The sequence below is a fragment of the Glycine max genome, chromosome 17 (genome assembly GCF_000004515.6).
Source record: "Glycine max cultivar Williams 82 chromosome 17, Glycine_max_v4.0, whole genome shotgun sequence".
Taxonomy (NCBI): domain Eukaryota; kingdom Viridiplantae; phylum Streptophyta; class Magnoliopsida; order Fabales; family Fabaceae; genus Glycine; species Glycine max.
In genome coordinates this window covers 1,915,893-1,939,672 of record NC_038253.2, presented here as the reverse complement: position 1 = coordinate 1,939,672, position 23,780 = coordinate 1,915,893, and the positions used below count along the sequence as shown (strand labels likewise).

Here is a 23,780-nt window from a genome sequence, read left to right as displayed (position 1 = left end):
TTAATGAATTTTAATCAATCTTACATCTAATCTTTTATATAAAAAGTAAATGACTAATTCATAATGACTGATAAAAAAAGTTAAATTATTTTATTTGAATTAATAATATTATGAATTTAAATTTTATTTTAAAAATATTCATAGAATTAAATATTTTAACTAGCAATCATATTAAGGATATATAGTAAAAGAAAACTAGCAAACAATATGTCTAAAAAAAACTATATTTCTTATAAATAGATTGATATTTTGGGTTTATTTAAGCATTGACTGAAAGCAATAATCATAAATTGGCGGGCCTAGGGTATTATTTAAATTAATTGAAGCTGTTCCAGTTGTTGGTGGGGCGTAACGCGTCAGGGAAGATTTTAATTTCCTAATCTAGTCTAGGTACATATTAAAATCGAATGCAATTCGTCTAATCATTTGAGGAAACACCTGGAAGAAAAATATGCATTCTAGACTCAAACGTTGAAACAATTAAAGGTGATTTTTCGGTTACTTTATTTTATACATAAAAAACAGAGAATCTATTACGTGCAGTGTCTCATTGAAAAACATATTTTATAATTAAAAATAATTAGACACATATTTTAACATCATTTAATAATTACACTATATTTGTATTTATAAAATCTTTTGTTCAAGCATTAAATAAAACATTATATTAAAAAGAGAAATTTTGCTAAATACGACAACTCACTAAATAAGAAATAAGCTAGATTCACATTTTTTTGTTATTTTAGACTTAATTATACTTTTTATTCTTAATTTTTTATTTTTTAGAAATTTTGTTTTAACAAATTAATTTAAGGTGTTTCAACAAATTAATTTGACATATTTTACTCTTAACTTCTAAAAAATTTATGAATTTTATCTTATGTTATTTTACTCTTAACATAATTTTACTTTTTACTTCCAATTTTTTGGCAAATTTTATATTTAAATTTTTATATTTTTTATAAAGTTTACCCCATTTTTTCGTGCTTGTTAATAAAAAAATAATTAGGATAAAATTAGTAAATTTCTTAAAATTTTGGGATAAAATATACTAAATTAAAGATAAAAATGTAATTAAGCCATTGTTTTATTCATAAACTTGACCACCCAACTTGAATTGAATAAAACATGATTGAGTTGATTTGTTTTGAGAATTTTTTTTTAAAAAAAATCGAATCTACCCCAACTTATTAACATTGACCAATATGAATTTAAATATCTCTTAAACTCAGTTATAAATATATGATCACTTAAAAAATTGAAAATATAATTCAATAATCTATATTTATTGTTCATATTTATAAGAAATATCTAATATGTTTGGTAAGATTAGTAAGTGTTTTTTAAAATCAAAGGTAACATTTTTAACTTATAATTAAAGAAAAAAATGATTATGCATTAATAGTGTAAAATTTTTTATGCAAGCATCCAATTAGAATTAATCAGTAAATTTATTAACTTTTAAAATAATTATTTTAAAATAATTCAAATAATAATTAATAATTAAATAATAATGTAAAATTATTTTATACCATCAACATATAAATATTAAACATAATTAAAAGTTAGTGGACTTCTGGCTCAAAATAAAAAGTTATTGGATTCTTTAGTTTACTCTTGTTTTAATATTTTATTATGGATGCAGTGGAATGTGTTATTTGGATCATTAAAAGTTATAGTGTCAACTTAGTTGAGATTATTCCCTTCGATTGGTCTTAGGACATAAATGGATTTCATGGAAAAAATGAAGATATTTTATTTTCAATATTTAATTATTTTAAATATAAAACTATCTAAAATAAATAATTTTATACCTTGCTTTTATAATTTTCTTACACAAAGTTAGTTTTACTGTTTTAGACAATTTAAATGAAATAAATTATTTTAAATTAACTTTTCACCTAACATATACAAGTACAAAAGTTATTTATACAATTAATTGTAACAATAAATAATTATAAATGTATCGATTGCTGAAAATAACTTTTTCCTCAGTTAATCTTTTCTTTTTAAATGTCTATTCCACACCTAAACTAAACGCGCACTTTGATTTAACGATTAAAAAAATGGTTAGTTGGTGCGAGGTTATTGTTCAATGAAAATATTATTCACCCAAAAATATTTAAGGGCTATGGCTTTCCGGAGACATATTTGATAAAAAGCAGTTGATCAATGTTATTCACATACAAATTTTTAAGGGGTATTTTTTAGGCCTAGCTATACAGTTGTTGGATAGTTACAAGTTAATTTTTTTAGCTAAAAATTGTTAACTTATTCAATTATAAATATTCAATAAAATAGTTATTAAAATATATAATAAATACAAGACATTATGAATTTTTTATATGCTTATATATATATTATTCCGAAGACAAGAATAAAATTTTAGGTGATTAATTATTGTTTGAAGTTTTTACTTGATTTTGAATTTTTTTCATTTTTTTAAAGATCAATTGGGTGAGAGTTTATTCTAAATTAAAATGGGATCAAGGAAAAAAATTATCATAATATTAAGGGTATAAATAAGAAAGAGCTGAAATTATGAGGTTATGATAGGTACTGCTGGTACCATTACAACTAATATAATTTTTTCCGATCTAAAAAAATGATAGGTGACAAATTAACAGATTCTAAATCCTGTTTATTTTAGAAAACTTATTTTGAATAAAACAGTATGGTTAAACATACAAGGATTAGTAAAATTTACTTCTTTTATGCAGTTAGTGTGAAAAATAGAAGAGAGGAATAATGTAATATCGTAGATTTATGTAGAAAACACCGTAAGAGAAAATATACGCAAGAGACAAATAAATCTTGTTTTAAAGATAATACAAGAGTTCATTTAATAATAAATATTTATAACTGATTTCGTTATTATAACACACGTAAAAAGTAAATTAAATATTGAATAACTTAAAAGATTAATTTTAATAAAGTTAAAAGTAAATAGGCTTACAAGTTACAACATTGGGCTATAGTAATGTATAGCTAGTGCCTTGTTTTGGATGTATAGAACCGCGTTAGCGATGGATGGAGCTGTCATCTGCAGTTTGACTTCAAATGATGTATAGAATCCACGCCCTTTACGGCTCTAAAAAGTAGTATATGGTTGATGCTTATGCTTATGCAATATCATGGTCACAACTATACCTAATTTGTTCCAATAATCTATTTCTTCTGTTTTTACTTATCCGATAAATTACAAATTGAATTAGCAATATCAAATGGAAGAGTTTCCAAAAACAAAAGGAAAACATATTCCCAAGGATGCATAGTTGTATTGCATTCGCTTTAAGATTTTAAAGTAAATCTAATTTGTAAATATCGCTAGTGGCAAAGAAATAATATATTAGTAGAATATTTTTTTTTATTTACCAACTTTAATAATATTTTATTTTTTATGCACTAAATTTTAGATTGTCAACTAATTAAGAATTTATTTATAAATATAACTTTTAAAATAATCATCATCAAAGTCACCATCTTGTCATAAATAGCAATGTAACAAAAAAAAAACTTATCATAAGTGCCAATCTATAATCTATAATTTAATAGCACGTTAAACTTATTTTTCCTTTCAAGTATATTCTATATAAAAATTATAGTATTTATATATCATAATATCATCACATCGTTCACTTTGTACCACTGTTATCTTATCATTGATCATTCTTTGTTTTTCTTCTACAAGCAAAGATTGTCTGACTGTTTCAGAAAAAATAAGGAAAGAGAGATGCTCAGCCCCAGAAATCCACGATCATAACTAACAATAGCAGGTTTGAAAAAAAAAATTAAGATTGATATTAGCAAAATGCGCTTGATATATTTTGTTGTTTGACCTATGGATCAATATTCAGACATGCACCTATTTAGTGCGTCTAGTTATAGGGTACGATAGAGAATATGTTTTGTTTTAAAAGGAAGAAAAAATGATTTGTACTTTTTTATTTTTATTGACTAAGTTGCTAAGAATATGAAAATATATTATGTGTTTTGATTATGAATTTTTTTTTTTTAAACTTAGCTTACAAGTGTTTTAAACAAAGAGATCAATCTTTCGCATTAGGTGAATTAAAATTCAAACATTTATGAGAGAATTATTATTATTATTATTATAGTTTTTCAGAAAGTTCACATGTCAACAAATAGTTTTTCTCTCTCTAAACTATGTTAAATGTAAATTAGTGAATTGAAAAGTAAACACAATAATCAACAAAATTCACTGTTTATAATATATTAAAATTAAATTTAAATTATAAAAGTAAATTATAAGTAATTATATAATTTATAAAAAAATAAGAAATACAATAGTTAATTGAATTTTACACCCAAAAAATTTAATTATATTAATTATTTTAATTAGCATTATTCATTTTTAATTGATTGATTAAAGTTAATTAATTCTGGAATATATTAACGGTAATTATAAACATGTACATTTTACTAATTATTATGGAAAAATTGTAAGAAACTAATAACTTAAATTCATTATGTTAGACATGTAATATTAATTAATGTGAGAAGAGTTTAAAAATATAAAAAACAACTAAATCAAATTAAAAGCATGAATTAATTCTTTAAAACTAATTAATTGATATATTGCCACATGCTATGTTAAAGTTATGCAACTTTTTTTTAGCAAAATGGATTATTTCTCAAAATTAATTATCAAAGTGAGTGTTTTAGAAAATTATTTATCTATTATGGGTATTTTTACCACCACTTAGGATCGATGTAGGAAGTACCATGAATGATACACTACGTCTTGTCATGTATTTAGTCATTAAATAAGTATTTAACTTTGGAATAATAGATGTTAAATTAAATGAAAAGTTGTGCACACGCGCGTGCATATACACCTACAAAGTGCATGGTACTGTGATTAATTGGAACTATAGTTGGAGACAAACACAAACAAACTAAGTGCATATGGTATTGACTAGAACTAAAGTTGGAGACAAACACTCACTAGGGTCGAATGAGAATGATCACATGATATAGTCATGTAATGTGTGGGAACAGCTTTTTCCTTCTTCCACTCAATTTTTAGACAATGATTTTGAAATACTATCAGATACTAAACATGGATATATATTTTTTTTTTTAAAATTCAAGTTCTTAAATTATCACGTTGTGAAACTCTATTGCTAAATCTAACTCCATTGAAATCTCACTTTCTATCCAAGAAAGAATCCTAGATAATTAATAATAAGTCAATGCAAAGTATGCAAATCTAGAACAAAAGAACTTAATTTACAAATGAAGGAAAAGTTTTTATGCGGATAGAAATCTTGGTCGTGTCGGCTGTATTACCAGCACGTACTCAGCAGGAACAATGATTGATAATTAATTTGTTAAAAAAATTCCTATGTGGACCTATGATTTTTCTGAAAAACTTGTTATAAAATCATACTCTTTGTAGGATACCTAATGGATCGATCTATATATATATATGTCAGAATAATAGACAATATAGGAACGTGATCATATTTCTGCTTCTAAAATTCCCTTTGAAAAAACAAGAACTTCAAGATAGATAGATAGAAAGAAAAATTAAAAGTATATTTGTACTTGGTTAATTTCCTATTCTCATTCTCTTGATTGGTTATTCTCTTATTTCTGGAGGACAAATTTAACTTAAGACTCCAAACATGTTGCAAAACAAACCAAGTTCATGATCAGCAGCGCAACGTTGGCATCAAAAGACGACCATCTTAAGCTTCTTGAAAGCTTCTTCAATCTCTCACTATCGGACGTGTCAGAACCGCAGAAACATGACTTGCGATTTGGAACCACAGGCTTATTATTCAGCCACATGGTTCCAACAAAAGATTTTACCCTCTTTCTGCATCTCACAAGAGACGTGGACGACGCTTTCAAGGAACATAAGAGATCAGAACCTTGCTTTCTTTGTCCTAATTCATCTTCACCACACATCAAAAGCATGCAATAAACATATTTGGCTTCATCGTGATCACCCTCCAGCGCTGCCTCTTTCAAATTCTTGAGACCCAATTCTACCCTTGAATAAGTAAAGTATTGAACCATTCCTTCACGATACGCAAATTCCGAGTTACCACTCTCCTTGCAACGTTTAAGAAATGATGATTCTTTCAACCATTGCAGTGGCACCAACGCATAATTCTCCATGGAGGCATGACGGTACACGTAATCGTCCTCCGCAGCGTGAAGAAATTCTCTGCAGCATTGTTTAACCATGCAGAGGTCGAAGATGGAGCGAGTGGCCACCTTGGCAAAAATCTCTACCAGCATATCCTTTGGAAGAGCTTTTACGGTGGTGAAAGACCCATCGTGTTTATGCTGCTTTTCATTTCTTCTTTTCTTGACTCCTAAACCAGCCACTGTTAAAGTTTGAAATCTAACAGGACAGGAAGCTTTCTCAGAAAGTAATATATATATATATATCAGTTGTTTGGACCAAGTCAAAAACGGTTATTAAAAGGACGCCTCTGATCATGGATATATTATTTCATATCTAAAGTGTACTCTTTATTCACTTTAGATAAATAGTTTTCAATTATTTCATATGAAAATAAGACGTAAACAGTAGTTGTCTATTTGTAAAATTCAAATAAGTTTACAATCACCGTGAATCATGTGAGAAAAAAATGATTTTTTTAGCATAGTTATTTTTTTTTTAAATAAGTCATACCAGAAGTGCCTGGTTATTATAAAGCTTTTTTTTTATAACAAAAATATCATGTTAAATATTTTGTTTCAAATGTTATACAATACTCTTGGCTCAACAAAAAAAACTATCTCCTTAAAAATTCTGTTTTTAAAGATATAAAATAAGGATATAAAATTATGTGACACTTTTCTCAAAAATTCTGTTTTCATATATGTATTTTCTCTCTGTTTTGTTAAATTTATTGTATTTTGGGTTAGATGAACCCTATTGAATTCCTCTGTGTTTGAACCCTTTGGTTTAATAGAAGTTCCTGTTATTCTATTTTTAATACCATCTATCAACTAATCATTGTACGTTAAGATGGATTAACAATATGTGTATGATGAGGAATCGTATATATGTATTCTTGATCTAAGTTGATTACCACGTACTGGGATGAGTTTAGGAATAGTACTTCTTGATGCATGTGTGATTGTGAATTTCACACTTAATGTTTGATTTGATTTTAATGGAATTACAAAAAATAGAACATTAGGGTTAATTTAAAGTAGTTTTGTACCAACGAATTGGGCTTAACGTAAGGTTAACCTATCTTAGTGAAATCTCAACTTCTAATACTAATTGTATGGAATCTAGGTGAAAATATAAGGAAATTTGAATCTTTAACTACTCTGACCATCATTAATTAATATCTAAATCTTGATAAATATAACATTAGATTTAATTTCTGCATTTATTTTGTTTGCACTTATATTCGTAACAGACATAATTTACTTCGCCTTTATGTTAATGGTTTGATTGAATTGATCTCTATTACACCAATCTCTGTGAATATATGGTATCTGACTTGTCGGTTTTATACTTGTTGGCCAGTGTACTTACTAAAATTGAACCAATTAATCTAATTACCAGTTTTATATGCATTACTGAGGTTTAACACTAATCTATTCAACTATTCTCTTGGAGTGCATCCTGATCTACTAGTTTTTATTGTCATATCATTATTGGTCAAAGAATTTAAAGTCATATTTAGTCTTTTATCTGTGCTTCAAATTCTGTGCAGAAGTAGAAGACTTGCATGCTCTTGTTTTGCGGTTTTACCTCTGCTGAAAATACGATATACTAACAATAAATGTGATCATTTAATTATCTATTTTTACTTGTTGGTTTCTCGATCGAAGCATCTTAAATGATCTTTGGAAGAAAGAGGGATGCTTGAGTTAGTTATGAATAACTGCAAATTAAAATATGTAAGTATGAAGCATGTTTGTCTATTAGATGACACTCGATGTTTATTTGAATTGGATAACTCTATTTATGAAATGACAATAGTTTAATGCGTAAAGTGGAAGATTTGATTGCAAGAATCCATAAGCCATAACATTTAGTGTATCGCTTGGTTTTGACTTCAATTAAATTAGATTTCAAAACTCCAAGCTCAACGTACTACTGCAATGGTGCAAAAGAGCCTTGTCTTACACCAATTAGTCTTCACTGCCGCCATCGAGTTTTCATTGATTAGCCTTGTGTCCACTGATCGAGGGCCTCTTTGAAGGTTGGCTTCCAATATATCCAAAATGGATGCACATGAGACTAATCAACAATTAAAACGTGATCATATTTTGTTTAATTTATATTTTTCTGTTTCTATAATCAAGTTGGAACTAGACTATACAAGGATGTAAGTTGAACCTAAAATATAAGAAGGAAATTTTTTTTGAAAAGAGAAAGAAAAATCAAAGTGTATTTGAACTTGTTTTCCTATATTCTCATGTGTGGAAGAGAAATTCAACTTAGACTCGAAATATGTTGCGAAACAAACTAAGTTCATAGTCCGCACCGCAACGTTCGCACGAAATACCAATACTACCGCCATCTTCTTTATCCTCAAACGGTGACCATCTTCTTCTTGAAAGCCTCTAACTATCACACGTGCCAGAACAGCAGAAAGATGATGACTTGTGATCTTTAATCGCAGGGTTATTATTGACCCAGATATTTTGGACAAAAGATTTAACCCTTTTTCTGCATCTAATAAGAGACGTGGACGACGCTTTCAAGGAACAAAAGAGATCAAAACCTTGCTTTCTTTCTCCTAATTCATCTTCACCGCACATCAAAAGCATGCAATAAACATATTTGGCATCATGGTGACCCTCCAGCGCCGCCTCTTTCAAATTCTTGAGACCCAATTCCATCATTGAAGAAGTGAAATATTGAACCATTCCTTCACGGTACAAAATCTCCGAGTTACCGCTCTCCCTGCAACGTTTCAGAAACGGGAATTCTTTATTATTGCCTTTGAACCATGGTAGCGGCACCAACGCAAAATTCTCCATGGAGGCGTGACGGTACACGTAATTATCCTCCGCTGCGCGAAGAAATTCTTTGCAACATAGTTTAATCATGCAGTGGTCAAATACGGAGCGAGTGGCCACCTTGGCAAAAATCTCCACTTGCAACTCCTTAGGAAGAAATTTGATGGCGGTGACAGACACAGACCCATGCTTCTTCTTGTTGCTTCCTTTCTTTTTCTTAACTCTTAAATCACCCATCGATCTAACAGGGAAGGTTGGAGGAGGCTTTCTTACTTTACAACGTATGATTCGGAAAACGCAATGTATATATATTACTAGTAACCGTATAAGTCGGTCGGACCAAGTCAAAATCGGTTTCTATTGTTTTGTCCTATATTTCTAACGAGTGTGTCGTGTATGGCTTGCTCACGTAATCACGTGTGTTAATTGGACAAGGATCCTCTGCAATTGAAAAAAAATTAGAGTGTCCAGTCAAATAGACGTGCATCATTGATTTAAGTTAACTAACGACTGAGATGAATATTTACCAAAACTCAGCGTCGGAAACAACTCTAGTTTTATTTCTGTCTGGCTTTTCCCTAATGAATTCTCCTTTCCATGTGCACATAGTTGTTTCCGCGGTCTAAAAGCAAACTGAGTTAGTAGATTCTGATTCTGATGGATAAGAATCAGACGAAGCTGGAATACTTTGATGAGATGTGGAGGCTCCAATGCACTGCCACACTATTATCTCACTTGAAGGAGGATGATGATGGTCGGCATGTTTTGATATTGGATCGTACAATATTCTATCCGCAAGGAGGTGGTCAACCACCAGATACTGGCTTTCTACTCATTCATGGCTTTGACAACAACAAATTTCTGGTTTCTCATGTTTGATCCAAAGATGGAGTTGTAAGTTTTCAATAATCAATTTTCAGATTATTTTTGTTCTTGTTTAACCTGTCTCTGGGTTGTAGTTATTATTATATTACCGTCAAGGTCTTTCACTATGGTTTCTTTGAGAACCTAGGTGGGAAATTTGAGCCTACACTCGAGAAAGGGAAGGAGGTTTCACTGTTTGTTGATGAGTTCAGACGAAAACTGAACTCCAGGTTTAAATTTTTGCAGACCATGAAATTCTTCAATTTTCTCTTGAATGTATGATTACTACACTGCTTATAAGAAAATTTATAATTCTGCTTTTGTAAATCTCATTCTTTTCTTGATTTTTCATTTGTGTAGATTGCATTCAGCAGGGCATTTGCTTAAAATTTGTTTGCCAAGAATAGGATTGGGAAATTTAGAGTCTGGCAAAGCCTACCATTTTCCTGATGGGTATATCATCATATTCCTGTTTTTTAAATCTTTTTATATGTACTGCACTAATGGCTTAGCTATGAACGCTTAATCTGAACAGGTTGAGTCTTAAAAGTGATCTATTTAATACTCAAGCTGACTGGTAATGTGGTATTTATCAAATCATTGCTGATGTAGGATAATATTAATCATGATTAAGTGGGTTTACTAGAAGTCTAACCCTTATATTCGTCACCCAAAGATTAGCATGGTGACACCTTAGTCTTGTAATGATTTTTTCACTGGTCCTTTATAAGGATGAATTTGGTGATGTTTAATTAGATCTTTGAGGGGACTTGCACGGTGAAAAAAATCTTTAGAAGACTAATATAATGAATAATATGTGAAAGACCAAATTAATTAGGGGTTTACTCAAAGAAAGATCTAACCTTCACTAATCAATCTCCTGCTGTTATACTCCCATGAGTATTCCATTGAAATTTGTTCAGAAGTTCTAAAGTTTGCTCCGTACTTGCTATTGTATTGTAACTATTGTTTCCTGGCCTTGGGTTGAATATAAAGGTACAATTTCACAAAATCAGATGCAGAGTAAGCAAAAGGATTTAGAGCTGGAGGCCAATGCATTAATTTCCGTGGGAGGAAAAGTAAGTGACCATGTTCACAAATTGCTTTTTATATGTAGCATCAGGTTCTGAAAATCTTCACCTTGCCATGTAGGTTTCCGTTGATATATTACCGTATGATGAAGCTGCTAAGCTTTGCGGTGGGTGTCTTCCTGATTATGTTCCCAAGGTCAGTCTATAAAAGATATAACCTTACAGCTTACTGCAAATAATTTCCTTTGTGTTCTTTATACTGAACTAGTTGTTGGCTTTGCTATCACCATAATGCCTGTGACATTGTTATCTTACAAGGTGCCTTCCAGTGTTTGTACAAAACTTTTTTTTATTTTATTTTTGGATAAATAAATAAACTTCTGTTAGATTTTCTGTCAAAGGTCCACTGACAACATTACAGTACTTTATTTTGTATCCCTTAGTGTAGCATCCGGAATATTCCAGCTTATACAGTCTCTTCCATTGGTCTCTGATGCTGAAATTCTCTGTGGGACAGAAGATTCACGCTTATGGTGTTCTATCCACTTTGAACTTTGTAGAAGTCCTCATAAGTCATAAATATGAAATTTTTTTCTTGAAAATGGAAGAAATTCTCTTTCCAGTCATTGTGAAAGTGATAAAATCATTTCAAGCCTTAATATCAGTATCAGTTAAGGAATACAACTGTTTTCCCTTTGCTGCCTTCTTGGTGTGTCAATGTGTGTTTGTGTCGTGTCAGTCAGTCTGCCTGCCTGCCCTATGTGCATGTATTTACTGGCATAGAACTAGAACCAACCTGGAGAGTGTCATATATTAGACTTCGACCTTGTCTGTTTACTGTTTGAAAAAAGTTTTATGATTCCTATAATTTGTCTGTCTCCTGAGTATATTTTAATGTGTTTGACTGTTTGTCCACTGAGCACATTTTTGTTTTCTAAGAGTTTGTCTTAGAGTACTCTAAGAAAACAGAAGAGGATGAGAAAACATTTTCCAACTATTTCTGTTTTTTTTTTTTAAATTTGTTTTGAAAATAATGTTCAAAATTTTAATTGAGAAATTGTTGCTGACTAGTGTGGAAATGCTTTAGAAAACGGTTTAAAAAAAGGGATGAGAAGAGAATCGAACTGGCCCTTCGTGTTTTTAAGTAACTGTATTTAAGTCTTCGTTTTTTTGTTGTTGACATCTCAAAGGACATGGGATTTTTGCCATACATCATATATCACTTCTCAATCAATGTATTTCTATTCACACTGCTTCATTATAAAGTATGAAACTAGTGGTGGTAAGCAGTTTTATAATGTCAGATATCAACCAACGCCCAAGCTGCTGTCCTTGCTTGTTGAAACTGGTACTTTGTTATAAACTTAAAATAATGGAACTGGAGCTATTGTTTGAAATTAGCTGACGTAGAACATTCACTATCTTACATTTTTGTACATTACCGGCTTATACTATATTAAAGGATACAAAACAATGTTAATTTCATCTCTAGCATAAATCTGGTTTTGTTCTTACTTTTCTGCACCACTGTATGTTTCATTGTGAGGATAGGAGATAATCCTCGCATCAACTCTCATGTTGCTGACATTTCAGACATCAAACAAATTAAGGTATGAAATCCATTTATTTAAACTAAGTCAGTTAGATAAGTTAGGTTTGATATTTTTTGTGTCAGTTTGCTCTTTGTAATTGATAAGGCTTCATTTCTTCCTACATTTATTAGGTTTTATAAGTAGCACCAATGAAGTTATTTCATTGAAGCTGTTGAATTAATCCAAACTTGGTTGTTCAAAGACTTATTATTTGGTCACAAAAGGAGAGATTTTTTTCCCTTGTTATATTTGGTTGCTTGATAATAATTTTGTGTTATATGCTTTGGTAATGTGTATTTGATCAGGTTTATCAAATTCGCTCAAAGAAGGGGCTGACAAAAGTCTTTTACAATGTTGAATCCTAGTTATATGTGGCTGAGTCTAGTGCCATGAAACTGCTATTTGAGCTCCATACTGATGACTACTCTTAAATAAACATTTCAAGAAACTATCTGAATTAGTGTTTTAATTTGTATATAGGACTCAGTTGAATAAACTTATCTATAAACACTTACAGAAGAAGATAAGAATATAAAATGAATTGAGTTTCTCTTTTGAGTTGAGTTAAAATTAACTTATGCACTTAAATTTTTGTAAAAGTTCTTTCAGTTACCTTGTTCTTCACTTGCTAGAAATGTTTAATTCATTTTACCTTTTTTGTCACTTTTTACGAAAAAATTTATCAAAACAATTAGACATTTCTATTCATCAATTGTGGTCTTGGTACCACCAAAGGCATTTACATCTAGTCATGGGCAAACTTTGTTTGGATAATGAATTTGAATAGAACAATTATCTAAAAGCTTTAGGCTGTGGTCAACAGTGACACACATAAATGTAGCATGTCTGTAGTCAATGAATGGCTTGAGGGTTGTAATAATCATGTGCGTGTTCATGTTGACGTTTAGTTGTGTTCAATTGAAAAAGAAAAAAACAAACACACACTATAACAACGTAGATACTATTTTTGTATGTTACGCTCTACTACATCGAGTGTTCTGTTATTTTGTTCTCTCTCCAAGCACACAAGTTTATCCCCTTCCACATGCCATATTCTTGTCATTCCAAAACCAAACTATTCAATGACCCTTTGATTTGCTTCAAACTCACGCCTATTGATCTGTTGACTACCAGACAAGTGAGAGTCGAAATCTTCATACTTTTGTACTCATGTCATGGTCATAATAATGATTTTTCTCTGTCCTAGCTGTTGTCAGAAAGTTGAATTGTCTCAAATTTGAAATTAAATAAATGGGTGGTAGTGATGAGTTTGGCACCTTGTCCAAAGTCCAAACTAAAAATATGGGTGCAACAACGTGGTCCATGTAAGTAAATCTGCATGGAAGGGTATAATGCGAAGCAACTTTCTTATGCTATCAGCCGCCACCTCTTTTGCTGGGTAGCATGCATTACTCGGTGAATATAGGAAGGAACCAATCTTGAAATGCACTACTGCTATATTTGGTTGGTGAATTTTATTTTGGGCAAAAATATTCTGCATCGAGACACATGACATGAGTACAAAAGTATACCCAACAACACACAACGGGAACCCAACGTTGAGCCATTCAATTCAATTCACGGGCAACACATGAGCATCCTATTCCATACCATAGGCACAAAGTAACATGACAAATCATACAAATTTATGTTAAAACAAGAAAACTAATTAACGTTGATCTTAGGTTAGTTCTTAAATTTTTATTTATAATTGAAAAGATGTTATTATATTTTTATGTTCTTCCTGTTTTCGAGATAATGTGAAGAAAATTTAAAAAATGGGCTTATTTTTATTTTGACCATCTTTATTAATTCTTCTCAAAAATAAATAAATAAAATTTGAAATTTAAATACCTTATGGAACAAAGTATACAACAACCACCGATTGGATTTATAGAGAAACTCAAGGTAAAAATCACGCGAAATATAACACTCTTTAAAATAAAGATGTAATTTTAGTTCATATTGTTATATGATAATTAATGCGTGATTTTAATTCTTTAATATTTTTTATTTATTATTCTCTTGGTTTTTCTATTATTACAGTTAAGAGGGTTCACTGATTGGAGTGAATCGATTTTGAGGAAAAAAATTATCTAATCCAATCACTTGAATTTTTTTTTCCGGGTTTACGGATTAGATTAGTTTTTTTTATTATTATTATTACATATGGATTAGATTAGTTTATAATCACTCCCGATTACAACGATGTTTCTTCATATTTTTTCTCTGAATAAATTTTATAAATTTTTTTCTGCTTAAAAATACCTATGAATCGAACTCTTTTTTTTTTCTTTTCAAAATCCACCAATTAAATATTTCATCTAAAATTGTAAAAATAAAAATGATATCTTGTAAAATTGTAAAAATTTCATGATTTTTTTACTTTAAACCTTTCAAATTATTTCTTATCTCAAAACCCTCATAACCTCAAGGATTTAAATAAATTAGTACAGTGACCGGTGTGATGCATGGCTTGTTATTTTGTTTAAATTTTTTGAAATTATTATTTCAATTTACACTTAATTACCTTAATTAAAACATATACATGTATTGATAATAATTAATTTAATTATTTCAAATTAGAATATATATTTTCTTTAATTATCTTATGAATTAAATATAAGTTTTGGTTAATTTGAAATCAGATTGATAATAATTAATTTAGTTATTGAAAATTTTAAATAATTACTTGATAATAATGAATTTATAATATAGAAAATTATTTAAAAATAAATTATAAAAAAAAATTCGTATATAAGAATTTCTTTAAGACTTGCTTACTTTTATAAATATAAAAATCAAGATAAGAAGATTGAAACTTGAACATAGAGAGTAAAACAATTAATTTAAAATTAGTTTAAAAAAACACACGTTAATGATGAATGAGTAACAGAAATATAAGTAAAATATTAGATAAAGAGTGAAGCAAAGCAAGTGAGGGAAGTTGAGAAACGTAACGTGGGTAAATGAATAACGGTGGTAAATCCTATAAAGAGAAAGAGAAATGTAAACCATCCAAATCCAATTTCAATATGATACGGATTCTCCCGCAACCAACAACATCAACATATTTCTCTCTGCCCTTTCGTGTTTTGCTAAGTCACTCTCTCTTTATAGTTTATATACACACACTCTCTCTCACTCATTCTCATTCTCTCTTCACTACTGCCACCGGTGAGTTCCTTCTCTCTTTCCACTTAAACTCAATTCAAAACATGCCTTCGCCTCAAATCGATTTCGATTCTTCTTCTTTGGTCTTATTAGCATTTCGTATGCTTTCATCTTTTAATTTTAGTTATCCAACTCTCACTTGCATTGGCTGCCAATAGCAATACTGCAACTCCCCTCACCCTCGCTCCATGGATTTTTTATTTAACCCCCTTCTTTTTCTAAGGTCTTATTGTTAAGCTGGTTCAACTAAATTAGATTTTCAAACAAAACAATTATATAATACCGCTTGTGCACAATTACACGCACATATAAGCTCTGTAGTTCATTTTTTTTTTTTTTTATCATAACCCGGCTTATGTATATTCCTTACGTCTTTGGGCTGAAGCTAATGTTGCTGTGCATATTTGGTTTCAATTATGCTTTTATTTTCTTCGCTATTATCAATCGTTTGCGCAATCACTACAATTTGGGTTTTCATTGTTTTGGTCGTCTTGTTATGAACCTTTATTGTTTTCAAATTGTTTGGCTAGAAGATCTAATTCCAGCCATTTATTATCTTGCTTGGTGATTTCATGTCAAATTGTTACGGTATTTTGTGTTTCTTTGTAAAGTCAAGTGAACGAGCAAGGGGAGGGAATTGCCTGCTAATACTCCCCCGCCGCCGCAACCTTCTTTCTCCCATTCTCTGCTTTACTGGCTTACAAATAAATACCTACCAACATTTGGATGTTAGCTTTAAATTTTTTTAATGGACCTGTTGTTTGGACATTATATTATATGCATGAATTGGGAAATCTTCTGTTCAAGTTTTATATATAATATGGCTATTATAGAGTTGTTAAATAGCCGCTAAAGCACTATCGCATTCTGGAATTCCTTGGATCCGCAATTGCCACTCTGTCCGCTATTTTGGTCGGCATGGGTGTCATGGTTGTGGTATGCGTCCTGCATCCTCTTGTCGTCTCCAGTGAGTCTCCGGCAAATTGGACTTTTGAGTTAATATTATGCCAATTTTTATTCATTTTGTTTTTATTTGCATATTAATTTTCTATTCATGTGCAATTGATATGTATCATATTTTTCAACCATTTATGCGACTTCTGCTATTTGGCCGTGACGCTATCTGCTATATGATATAGCAGATTATTGGCTTTCCGCCATTTTCTGCGATCTGCAATTGATAACTATTCATTTGCTTTTTAGTGTATATATACCTGTGACACTGATACTATTGAGAATGGATTTCTTAATGCAGGGTAAACATGCTTAATTCTGAAGGAGAACTTAAAATAAGTTTTGGCTATAAATGCAATAGAGATAGAGGTATTCCTTGTGAAGTTGTCAGTGGCTGCAAAATCCTTCCTGGAGTATGTAGAACAAGCAGTTTCTCCTGCTTGTCAGGTGCAGCCTTAAGTGCAAATGCTACATTAGCAAACACAAACATCTGCAATGGTAAGATAGGAGAAGAAATCCTTCCAAGTTGGGACTCTCCTACTTCATTTCGAAAGGTAACCTCTTCGCCAAGTCTTTCAAAGTTGGACATACTATCATCCTCCCCCCCGAATAGTTTGTCTTACCTTAGCTGCAGTCCTTCTACTGTAAGTGATATCCTTGAATATGACTCTTGCACATTAAAATCCATGAGTGATCCTTCCAGAAGTGAAGGTTTTCTTAATGCTAAGGAAGTTCAGGTAGCAGGAGGAGCTGCTGGTGAAGATAGAGTTCAAGCAGTTTGTTCTGAAGAAAATGGGTGGCTATTCTGTGCAATATATGACGGCTTTAATGGAAGAGATGCAGCTGACTTTCTGGCTGGTACCCTGTATGAAACCATCATATCTTACTTTAATAAGTTAATTTGGGAATTGGAGCCGGGTTCCATCAAAGCTTATGATAAAGGATGCTTGGGTGGATCCCTGCAATATAAGTTGGATGATAGTCTTATTTATCACGAGAATCAATCTCTGTCGAGATTTAAGGGAATAAACAATTCTAATCATGGTTGTTTTGCAAAGTGTAATCCTTCTACTAAGTCAGAAGTATCATGTGATTCATTTTCACATGGGGTACTTGATATCCTTCAACGTGCCATTAGTCAGGCTGAGAATGATTTCTTGTACATGGTTGAGCAGGAAATGGAGGAACGTCCTGATTTAGTTTCTATTGGATCTTGTGTTTTACTTGTGCTTCTTCACGGTAATGATTTGTATACACTTAATCTAGGTGACAGCAGAGCAGTATTGGCAACATGCGGTACAGCTGATCGGATGGATAAGAGTGAGAGACTCAAGGCTATACAGCTTACAGATAATCATACTGTTGATAATAAAGTTGAAAGAGCTAGACTTCTGGCTGATCATCCTGATGATCCCAAGATTGTTATAGCAGGAAAGGTGAAAGGTAAATTGAAGGTTACTCGCGCTTTTGGAGTTGGCTACTTGAAAAAGGTTAGTTAGTATTCTCTTACACTTCAGCCAGTAGATTTTCATAAGATTTTGGGTACTGATATTTTAGCAAGTAAAGGTGATCATTATGAACCTTTAAATTCAAGCTACTAACTGTGTCTGTGAATGGACAATTGCAAAGAATAAATAGTTGTCCTACCAAGTACCAAACATAGATTTGATTTTCTTATTTTATTCTCATGCAGAAAAGTCTGAATGATGCTTTGATGGGAATCCTTCGAGTTCACGATCTTAAAAGCCCACCATACATATCCACTAACCCATCATTGAATGTCCATAGAATCTCAAATTCCGATCAATTTGTTATAGTAGGGAGTGATGGTTTATTTGACTTCTTCAGCAATGATGAGGCAGTAAAGCTTGTGGAGTCTTATATCTTGAACAATCCTTTTGGTGATCCAGCAAAGTTTCTCATAGAACAGCTTGTAGCTAGAGCAGCTGATTCTGCCGGTCATTTTCAAGATCTAATGCTAAATTTAATTTTATTTGCATCAATGTAAATGTTTATTTGTTATATTACATGATTATTGGTTGGCTAAGTAACACTCATGCAGGTCTGAGCATGGAAGAGTTGATGAATATTCCAGCTGGAAGGAGAAGGAAGTACCATGACGACGTGACCGTAATTGTAATCATGCTAGGGATGAATCAGAGGACTTCAAAGGCATCAACTTGCATTTAAGATTTGCCAATTCTTCAAAAAAAATAAGAAAGTTAAAAAAACAAAACAAAACTTTGTACCTATGTAGCTTTTCACAGGACGCTCTCGTGTTAAGTAGTATTTCCTAGGTTCAAGTTGTGGTATTTAAAATGTATATATGGCATCTTACAAGAACCATTAGGTTCTATCATTTGTAAACATTGATAGAATAGCATTATCACCGTTTTTTATGTGCACTTAGAACTCAACAATTGCACTCCTTACCATTGAATGCTGATATCTCATGAGTTGATATGCCCAGCACTTTTAATTTGAAGGTATAGTTTATTTTCCTTTTTTGGGCGGTGGGCCCATGAATGTACCCAAAATAATGCAGGTATGTTAAGTTATTAATACTAAAGGTGCAAGCTACAATATAGTCAACTATTTAAATATGATACGTTAAATGCACCACTAACTTGTTTAAATAATGAAAATAGTTTTTCATATTATTATTTCTATACAAAAGGATATTTTTGGAAATGAAAAAGAGGTGTACTTAGTAAATTTATAACAACCGTAGAACTTTTTTTTCAACTTTTACCAAAATGTTTAGGAGATATCTTTTTGTGTACAATGACAAATAATAAGGATCAAATCTTAAAATCTCCTACATCTGTTGTAATTCCTCAATCACTAGGCTGAGTGTGAATTTTTTAGGAGACACTTAAATGTAAATACTACAATGTTTACTTTTTAATTTCTAAAAAATATTTTCTTCTTTATTTATGAAAATGTGTCATATATAATTTTTATTTTCTTCAACGAAAGAGCCAAAAAGATATTTTTTTTTTTTATAGAGAACAATGATGACACTTAACATATTTCTATGAATAAGGGCCGATAAGAAAACAATTTTTCTAGAGACTAAAAAGGCATTTGAATATTTACAAATTAAAAATATATCTAATTCTATTTAGTTTAAAGTTAATTAAAACATAAGAGCAAAAAGGCTAATGAAATTTTTTGTGTGTGAATAGCACATGAATTTACTTATACAAGGTTATTTCATCTTAAATAATGATCTTAAATTTGAATCTTGAGTTTGTATTTAAATTAAATAATTGGATTTCTATCAAATTTCTGATCTCACATTCTATCAAAATATTTAAATTAAAATATCCTTCCTTATCACTTCAAGGGCACTGTCCTATCTCGCTCTGTATTTTACTTCAATGCACGACTGCTTGTTTCACCTATCATCACCTTTTTATCTTCTCGGGCACCAAGCTTCTGATCATGGACTACTCTTGACACATGTTTCTTCCTTTAATACTTTTTTTGCACTTTATTTCATTGATGTTCACAATGGTTTTGGTCCACAAGTTGAAATGACTCACATGGGGTGGCTTGGCTTAACAACATGGAAAATGCAGGGAAAATTAATTGTTGCCTCATATCTCACCGTGGAACCATGAATTTGTATACATATTTATTTATTTGCGCTAAAATTGCTATATAATATTGGAAAGTAGGGGCGAGTATAAGTACAGCATAACATAACTCTAACATAAAAAATTTCTGTAGTATACGAGATAGCACACAGAGAATAGAACACGGGTAGTAGCATTGTTTGGATTCTCAAAAATGCACGTTTAGCTTTCAGGCTTGTATTCAATATTAATATTTAAATTTGATTAATTTATTTACTTTCTTTTGTCCATTCTTAAGCACTTGCATACACTTGTCTTGCATCAGTAAGATACTCGTGGCTTTATTAGATGCTATGCCAAAAATGGGTAAAATGGGATTTGGCTAACAAAAATTAAGCATGATACTAGTGACCAAGATTATAATCATTTCTATAATGCCTCTTTGTTGCAACTAGAAACATTGATTCAAGGTCTTGCTGCTTTATTCAAGCACACAAGTTGATTTCAGGAATCTGGACAAAATGAGAGAACAATGATATACCCTCTCAGCATATCTACATTATTAGAACAATTAATTTGACTTTGAGCTGATCCTGTTCTGACTCAAACCTGGAATTTTTTTCAAGAAAGGACAAGTCCTTTTGGTATGTGATACTCACCCGTGGCGTCAGGTTATGCAGTTGAACAAGTAATACTGATTTTTCTACACAATTTTGCAGTTATAACAGTTCATAATTTATACACTGTCCGTACCCAATATTAGCTAAAACGAGAGAAAAAATCGTATAAACAACTATAATTCTTAATAGATACTATCTCTGTTTTATAGCGTGAATACCAAATAGTCTCATTATTTTACTTTTATGTGAGATTATTTTTAAACAACAGGCATAATTTTATTCTTCACAACGAGGAAGTTGTCCTACCATGTCCCAAAAAAACAGCAATCAAACGCGGCACTAATCACGCTCGGTCAATGGATTTCACAAGTGTCCTCGTTATTGGAGCAAATGCAGTGAGTCACCTGAGTTTGTTGAAAATTATGAAGCCCTAACTCCCAAAATAAGATTAACAACTATACCAGGTAGGAGTAAAGTTTAGCATAAAAGTTTTAAATTCTAGTACTCCTAATTGATTTTCTCTTTAAATTTTCCTAAATTATCATTTCGTTTGAATAGTTATACAACTAAAGTTCGTGTTCGAATTAAGATCCTCCTCCACTTCCCAGCATGAAACAAAGTTTCTTGTTACACTTCCAAGTTGCACAATTTGCAATCCATTTTCAAACAAAACTTATCCAAGTTTTTAGATGCTAAATGGACTAGTTCTGAAATCATGTAGAATAAAATAAGCGAATGTCAACCCCTCTTATAACAATTATAATTTCTATCTAGCCTCATTTGGTTGTTGCTGCCGAAACAGCCACACCACAGTCCTAACGAAATGCCCTTTGGAGATGGCATTGACACGGTATCTTCTTATCTCCCATCTCTTTGCACGCATGACATGAGACATTAAAAGGGTCCATATTAGAACATTATTTACAGTTTGGTCCAAAATATCAAAATAAGCTAAAGTTGGGCATATTTCAGTGTTGGAGTAGTAGTAATGTAAATGCAGCAAAATGAGCCCCTAGGAAATCCATAAGCTCGATTTTTCCCTCCTCAAAATACAAAACATAGCAAAAAAACTACCTCTAGCTGGGACCATCAAAGAAACAAAAAGCACCAAGTTGTTTATCTTTGGTCACATAATAGAACAAGCGTTGGCATTCTCGTCACTGAAGATCTCGAAGGGTGGAGATTGAAAGCGATAAGGAGGGTCATGGTCGAAGCCTGCACACATGTAGGGCAATGGTGAAACATAGTAAGAAGGACATAACCTGTTGTTGTTGTTCTGGGTTGTTGCAAGATACACCTGTGGCTGTGGGGGATAACAGTAACTTTCTGGATACATGTATGATTGCTGACGTGTATGGCTCAGATTCACCTGCCCAGAACACTGCACCTCCGATCCAGTGTGTGCAGGTGCATCACCACATGCTGCTCTCTCACCCCCACTTTGACCTTTCTTTTTCTTTTTCTTCCCAGAACCTCCTTCACGTTGACCACCCTTGTTCTCCGGTTCCGCTGCCTCACTTTCTCCGGCTACGCCGACGGACTTTGAGCTTCCGGTGCTCTTGTTTCCGCCGTTGTTGCGCTTTTCAGCATTTTTTTCAATTCCCTTTTTTTTGCTCGTGTTTCTACTGTTGGGTTCTGCATTTACTGTAGTAGAGTTGTTTTCCACGCTTTCTGGTTCTCCTTGTTCTTTGTTGTTGTTGTTGTTCTGCCGCTGCATCTTGTCTTTGCAGGAGCTCTTTCCCTTTCCGGTGGCAGCGAGATTCTCCGGCCAAATCTCGGCGTGTTTTCCAGCTTTGACCAGTTTCCTTATCAGCGTCTCAACTCCAACGCTTCCAGTGACGGTTACTTTCTGCTGTTGCGGGTCAACCGTTGTGGTAAAAACACCTGCAAAAATAACACGAAATTGAAAATTCCCTGTCACCATAACAACCCAAAAATAGTGCAGAGCAGAGCACAGTGGAAAATATGGTAATAAACGGTAAGGGAAAATGACAGAGATATTTAGTTAGCAGAGTGAAATTTGAGATTCCTAATTTATTCATGCATGAGGGAAAAATATTAAAAAAAGAAGAAAGAAAGAAACCCTGTAGAAAAAACAGGGTACGCAGAAATAGTTTCCTGTTGTAGAGTATGCAGAACAGAGAAGAGAAGAGAGAGAGAGAAGGAGAAATTTCGATTTTAATCTGGGTACCATCAATGCTCTGCAGAACCTTCTTAACTTTCCTCCTGCAACCTTCACAGTGGATCGAAACTTTCAACAACCATGTCTAATAAACAGAGAAGAAACAAACTTTAGTAGAAATTATTCAAGGGTTCAACACAAAAAGTTGTTTTTAGTTTTGTTTTTCGACTGAGAGAGTTACCTGATACTTCAACGGTTCTGAGGGAACAACAGCTTCAGCAGACTTTGCATCCATTAGAATAGAGGGAGTGTGAAGTGAAGGAATTGGAGAAAGGCAAAATGAGAGTGAGACTTAAAAATAAAAATAAAAAGGGAAGGGAAAATGCCAAGAGTGTAGCAGTGGTGGTGTACTCCGTTGGGGAGCAAAGAAAGCAGAGGCCAGAATGGCTATCAAAGTATAATGTGACAATGACACCAGAATAACACACTTGCTCTCTGCTTCTACTTTCTTTCGCCCTCTACTCTCTCATTTTTCACATTTTTATTTTTACTTTTAACTAGCCAATAGTGTAAAAATATAAAATACCATGCCTATTTTTCTTTCTTTTCACTAGGGAAAATAGGACCATAATAATAATAATAATTCTATTATTTCTTTCTTTCTTTTTATTTCCTGGCTTATTTTTTTGTCCCTTGCAGATGTACTGAGCTTTTGTTTCTTGTCCAAGGTTTACTACAGGAGGCGAATAATTACTCTTCTTGGTAAGATTATTTAATGTGGTTTTGTTTAAATTCATGGAGGCATTTGTCATATTTATCATGGAAAACAGTAACTTGGGGTTCTTATAGGTGGAGGCTCTTAGCCAACGAGG

General features: G+C 31.8%; 4 protein-coding genes across 7 annotated transcripts; 1 reads left to right on the top strand and 3 right to left on the bottom strand.

The window, feature by feature from the left end:
* Positions 1 to 5,512: 5,512 nt before the first annotated feature.
* LOC102665391 (F-box protein At2g35280-like) lies at positions 5,513 to 8,156 on the bottom strand. Its single transcript, XM_041011031.1, has 2 exons — positions 8,132 to 8,156; positions 5,513 to 6,362 (listed from the first exon to the last, which is right to left on the bottom strand). The coding sequence occupies exons 1-2, from the start codon at positions 8,154 to 8,156 to the stop codon at positions 5,638 to 5,640; spliced, it is 750 nt and encodes a 249-aa protein (XP_040866965.1). The 3' UTR covers positions 5,513 to 5,637.
* On the bottom strand, positions 7,985 to 9,256 carry LOC102667475 (putative F-box protein At1g67623). The gene has a single exon (XM_006600291.4). The coding sequence runs from the start codon at positions 9,205 to 9,207 to the stop codon at positions 8,572 to 8,574; it is 636 nt and encodes a 211-aa protein (XP_006600354.1). The 5' UTR covers positions 9,208 to 9,256; the 3' UTR covers positions 7,985 to 8,571.
* A 6,224-nt stretch (positions 9,257 to 15,480) lies between these two features.
* Positions 15,481 to 19,031, top strand: LOC102666789 (probable protein phosphatase 2C 40). Of its 3 annotated transcripts, none has more exons than XM_006600289.3 (4): positions 15,481 to 15,634; positions 16,887 to 18,075; positions 18,279 to 18,543; positions 18,648 to 19,031. In XM_006600289.3, the coding sequence occupies exons 2-4, from the start codon at positions 16,894 to 16,896 to the stop codon at positions 18,773 to 18,775; spliced, it is 1,575 nt and encodes a 524-aa protein (XP_006600352.1). In that variant the 5' UTR covers positions 15,481 to 15,634; positions 16,887 to 16,893; the 3' UTR covers positions 18,776 to 19,031. The 3 variants fall into 3 exon arrangements, with proteins under 3 accessions (XP_006600352.1, XP_006600351.1, XP_006600353.2); XM_006600288.3 differs by lacking the exon at positions 15,481 to 15,634 and adding an exon at positions 15,641 to 16,598; XM_006600290.3 differs by lacking the exon at positions 15,481 to 15,634 and adding an exon at positions 15,641 to 16,626.
* A 2,394-nt stretch (positions 19,032 to 21,425) lies between these two features.
* LOC102666667 (heavy metal-associated isoprenylated plant protein 36) lies at positions 21,426 to 23,394 on the bottom strand. Of its 2 annotated transcripts, XR_001385605.3 has the most exons (4): positions 23,150 to 23,394; positions 22,978 to 23,053; positions 21,861 to 22,670; positions 21,426 to 21,657 (listed from the first exon to the last, which is right to left on the bottom strand). XR_001385605.3 is itself a non-coding variant. In XM_006600287.4 (3 exons), the coding sequence occupies exons 1-3, from the start codon at positions 23,201 to 23,203 to the stop codon at positions 21,913 to 21,915; spliced, it is 888 nt and encodes a 295-aa protein (XP_006600350.1). In that variant the 5' UTR covers positions 23,204 to 23,394; the 3' UTR covers positions 21,674 to 21,912. The 2 variants fall into 2 exon arrangements, 1 of the variants encoding a protein (XP_006600350.1); XM_006600287.4 differs by lacking the exon at positions 21,426 to 21,657 and having other exon boundaries at positions 21,674 to 22,670.
* Between the last annotated feature and the right edge of the window lie 386 nt (positions 23,395 to 23,780).

What these genes read in the sequence shown, in the direction of transcription:
- LOC102665391 (XM_041011031.1), bottom strand. Translation starts at nt 8,156, where the DNA reads ATGGCGGCAGTGAAGACTAATTGGT. An exon ending in GGCAGTGAAGACTAATTGGT is followed by an intron (nt 6,363 to 8,131) that starts GTAAGACAAGGC and finishes AAACTTTAACAG; the next exon opens with TGGCTGGTTTAGGAGTCAAG.
- LOC102667475 (XM_006600291.4), bottom strand. Translation starts at nt 9,207, where the DNA reads ATGGGTGATTTAAGAGTTAAGAAAAAGAAAGGAAGCAACAAGAAGAAG.
- LOC102666789 (XM_006600290.3), top strand. Translation starts at nt 16,550, where the DNA reads ATGGGTGTCATGGTTGTGGTATGCGTCCTGCATCCTCTTGTCGTCTCC. An exon ending in GAGTTGGCTACTTGAAAAAG is followed by an intron (nt 18,076 to 18,278) that starts GTTAGTTAGTAT and finishes ATTCTCATGCAG; the next exon opens with AAAAGTCTGAATGATGCTTT. An exon ending in TAGAGCAGCTGATTCTGCCG is followed by an intron (nt 18,544 to 18,647) that starts GTCATTTTCAAG and finishes ACACTCATGCAG; the next exon opens with GTCTGAGCATGGAAGAGTTG.
- LOC102666667 (XM_006600287.4), bottom strand. Translation starts at nt 23,203, where the DNA reads ATGGATGCAAAGTCTGCTGAAGCTGTTGTTCCCTCAGAACCGTTGAAG. An exon ending in CAGAACCGTTGAAGTATCAG is followed by an intron (nt 23,054 to 23,149) that starts GTAACTCTCTCA and finishes TCTGTTTATTAG; the next exon opens with ACATGGTTGTTGAAAGTTTC. An exon ending in GGTTCTGCAGAGCATTGATG is followed by an intron (nt 22,671 to 22,977) that starts GTACCCAGATTA and finishes TTATTTTTGCAG; the next exon opens with GTGTTTTTACCACAACGGTT.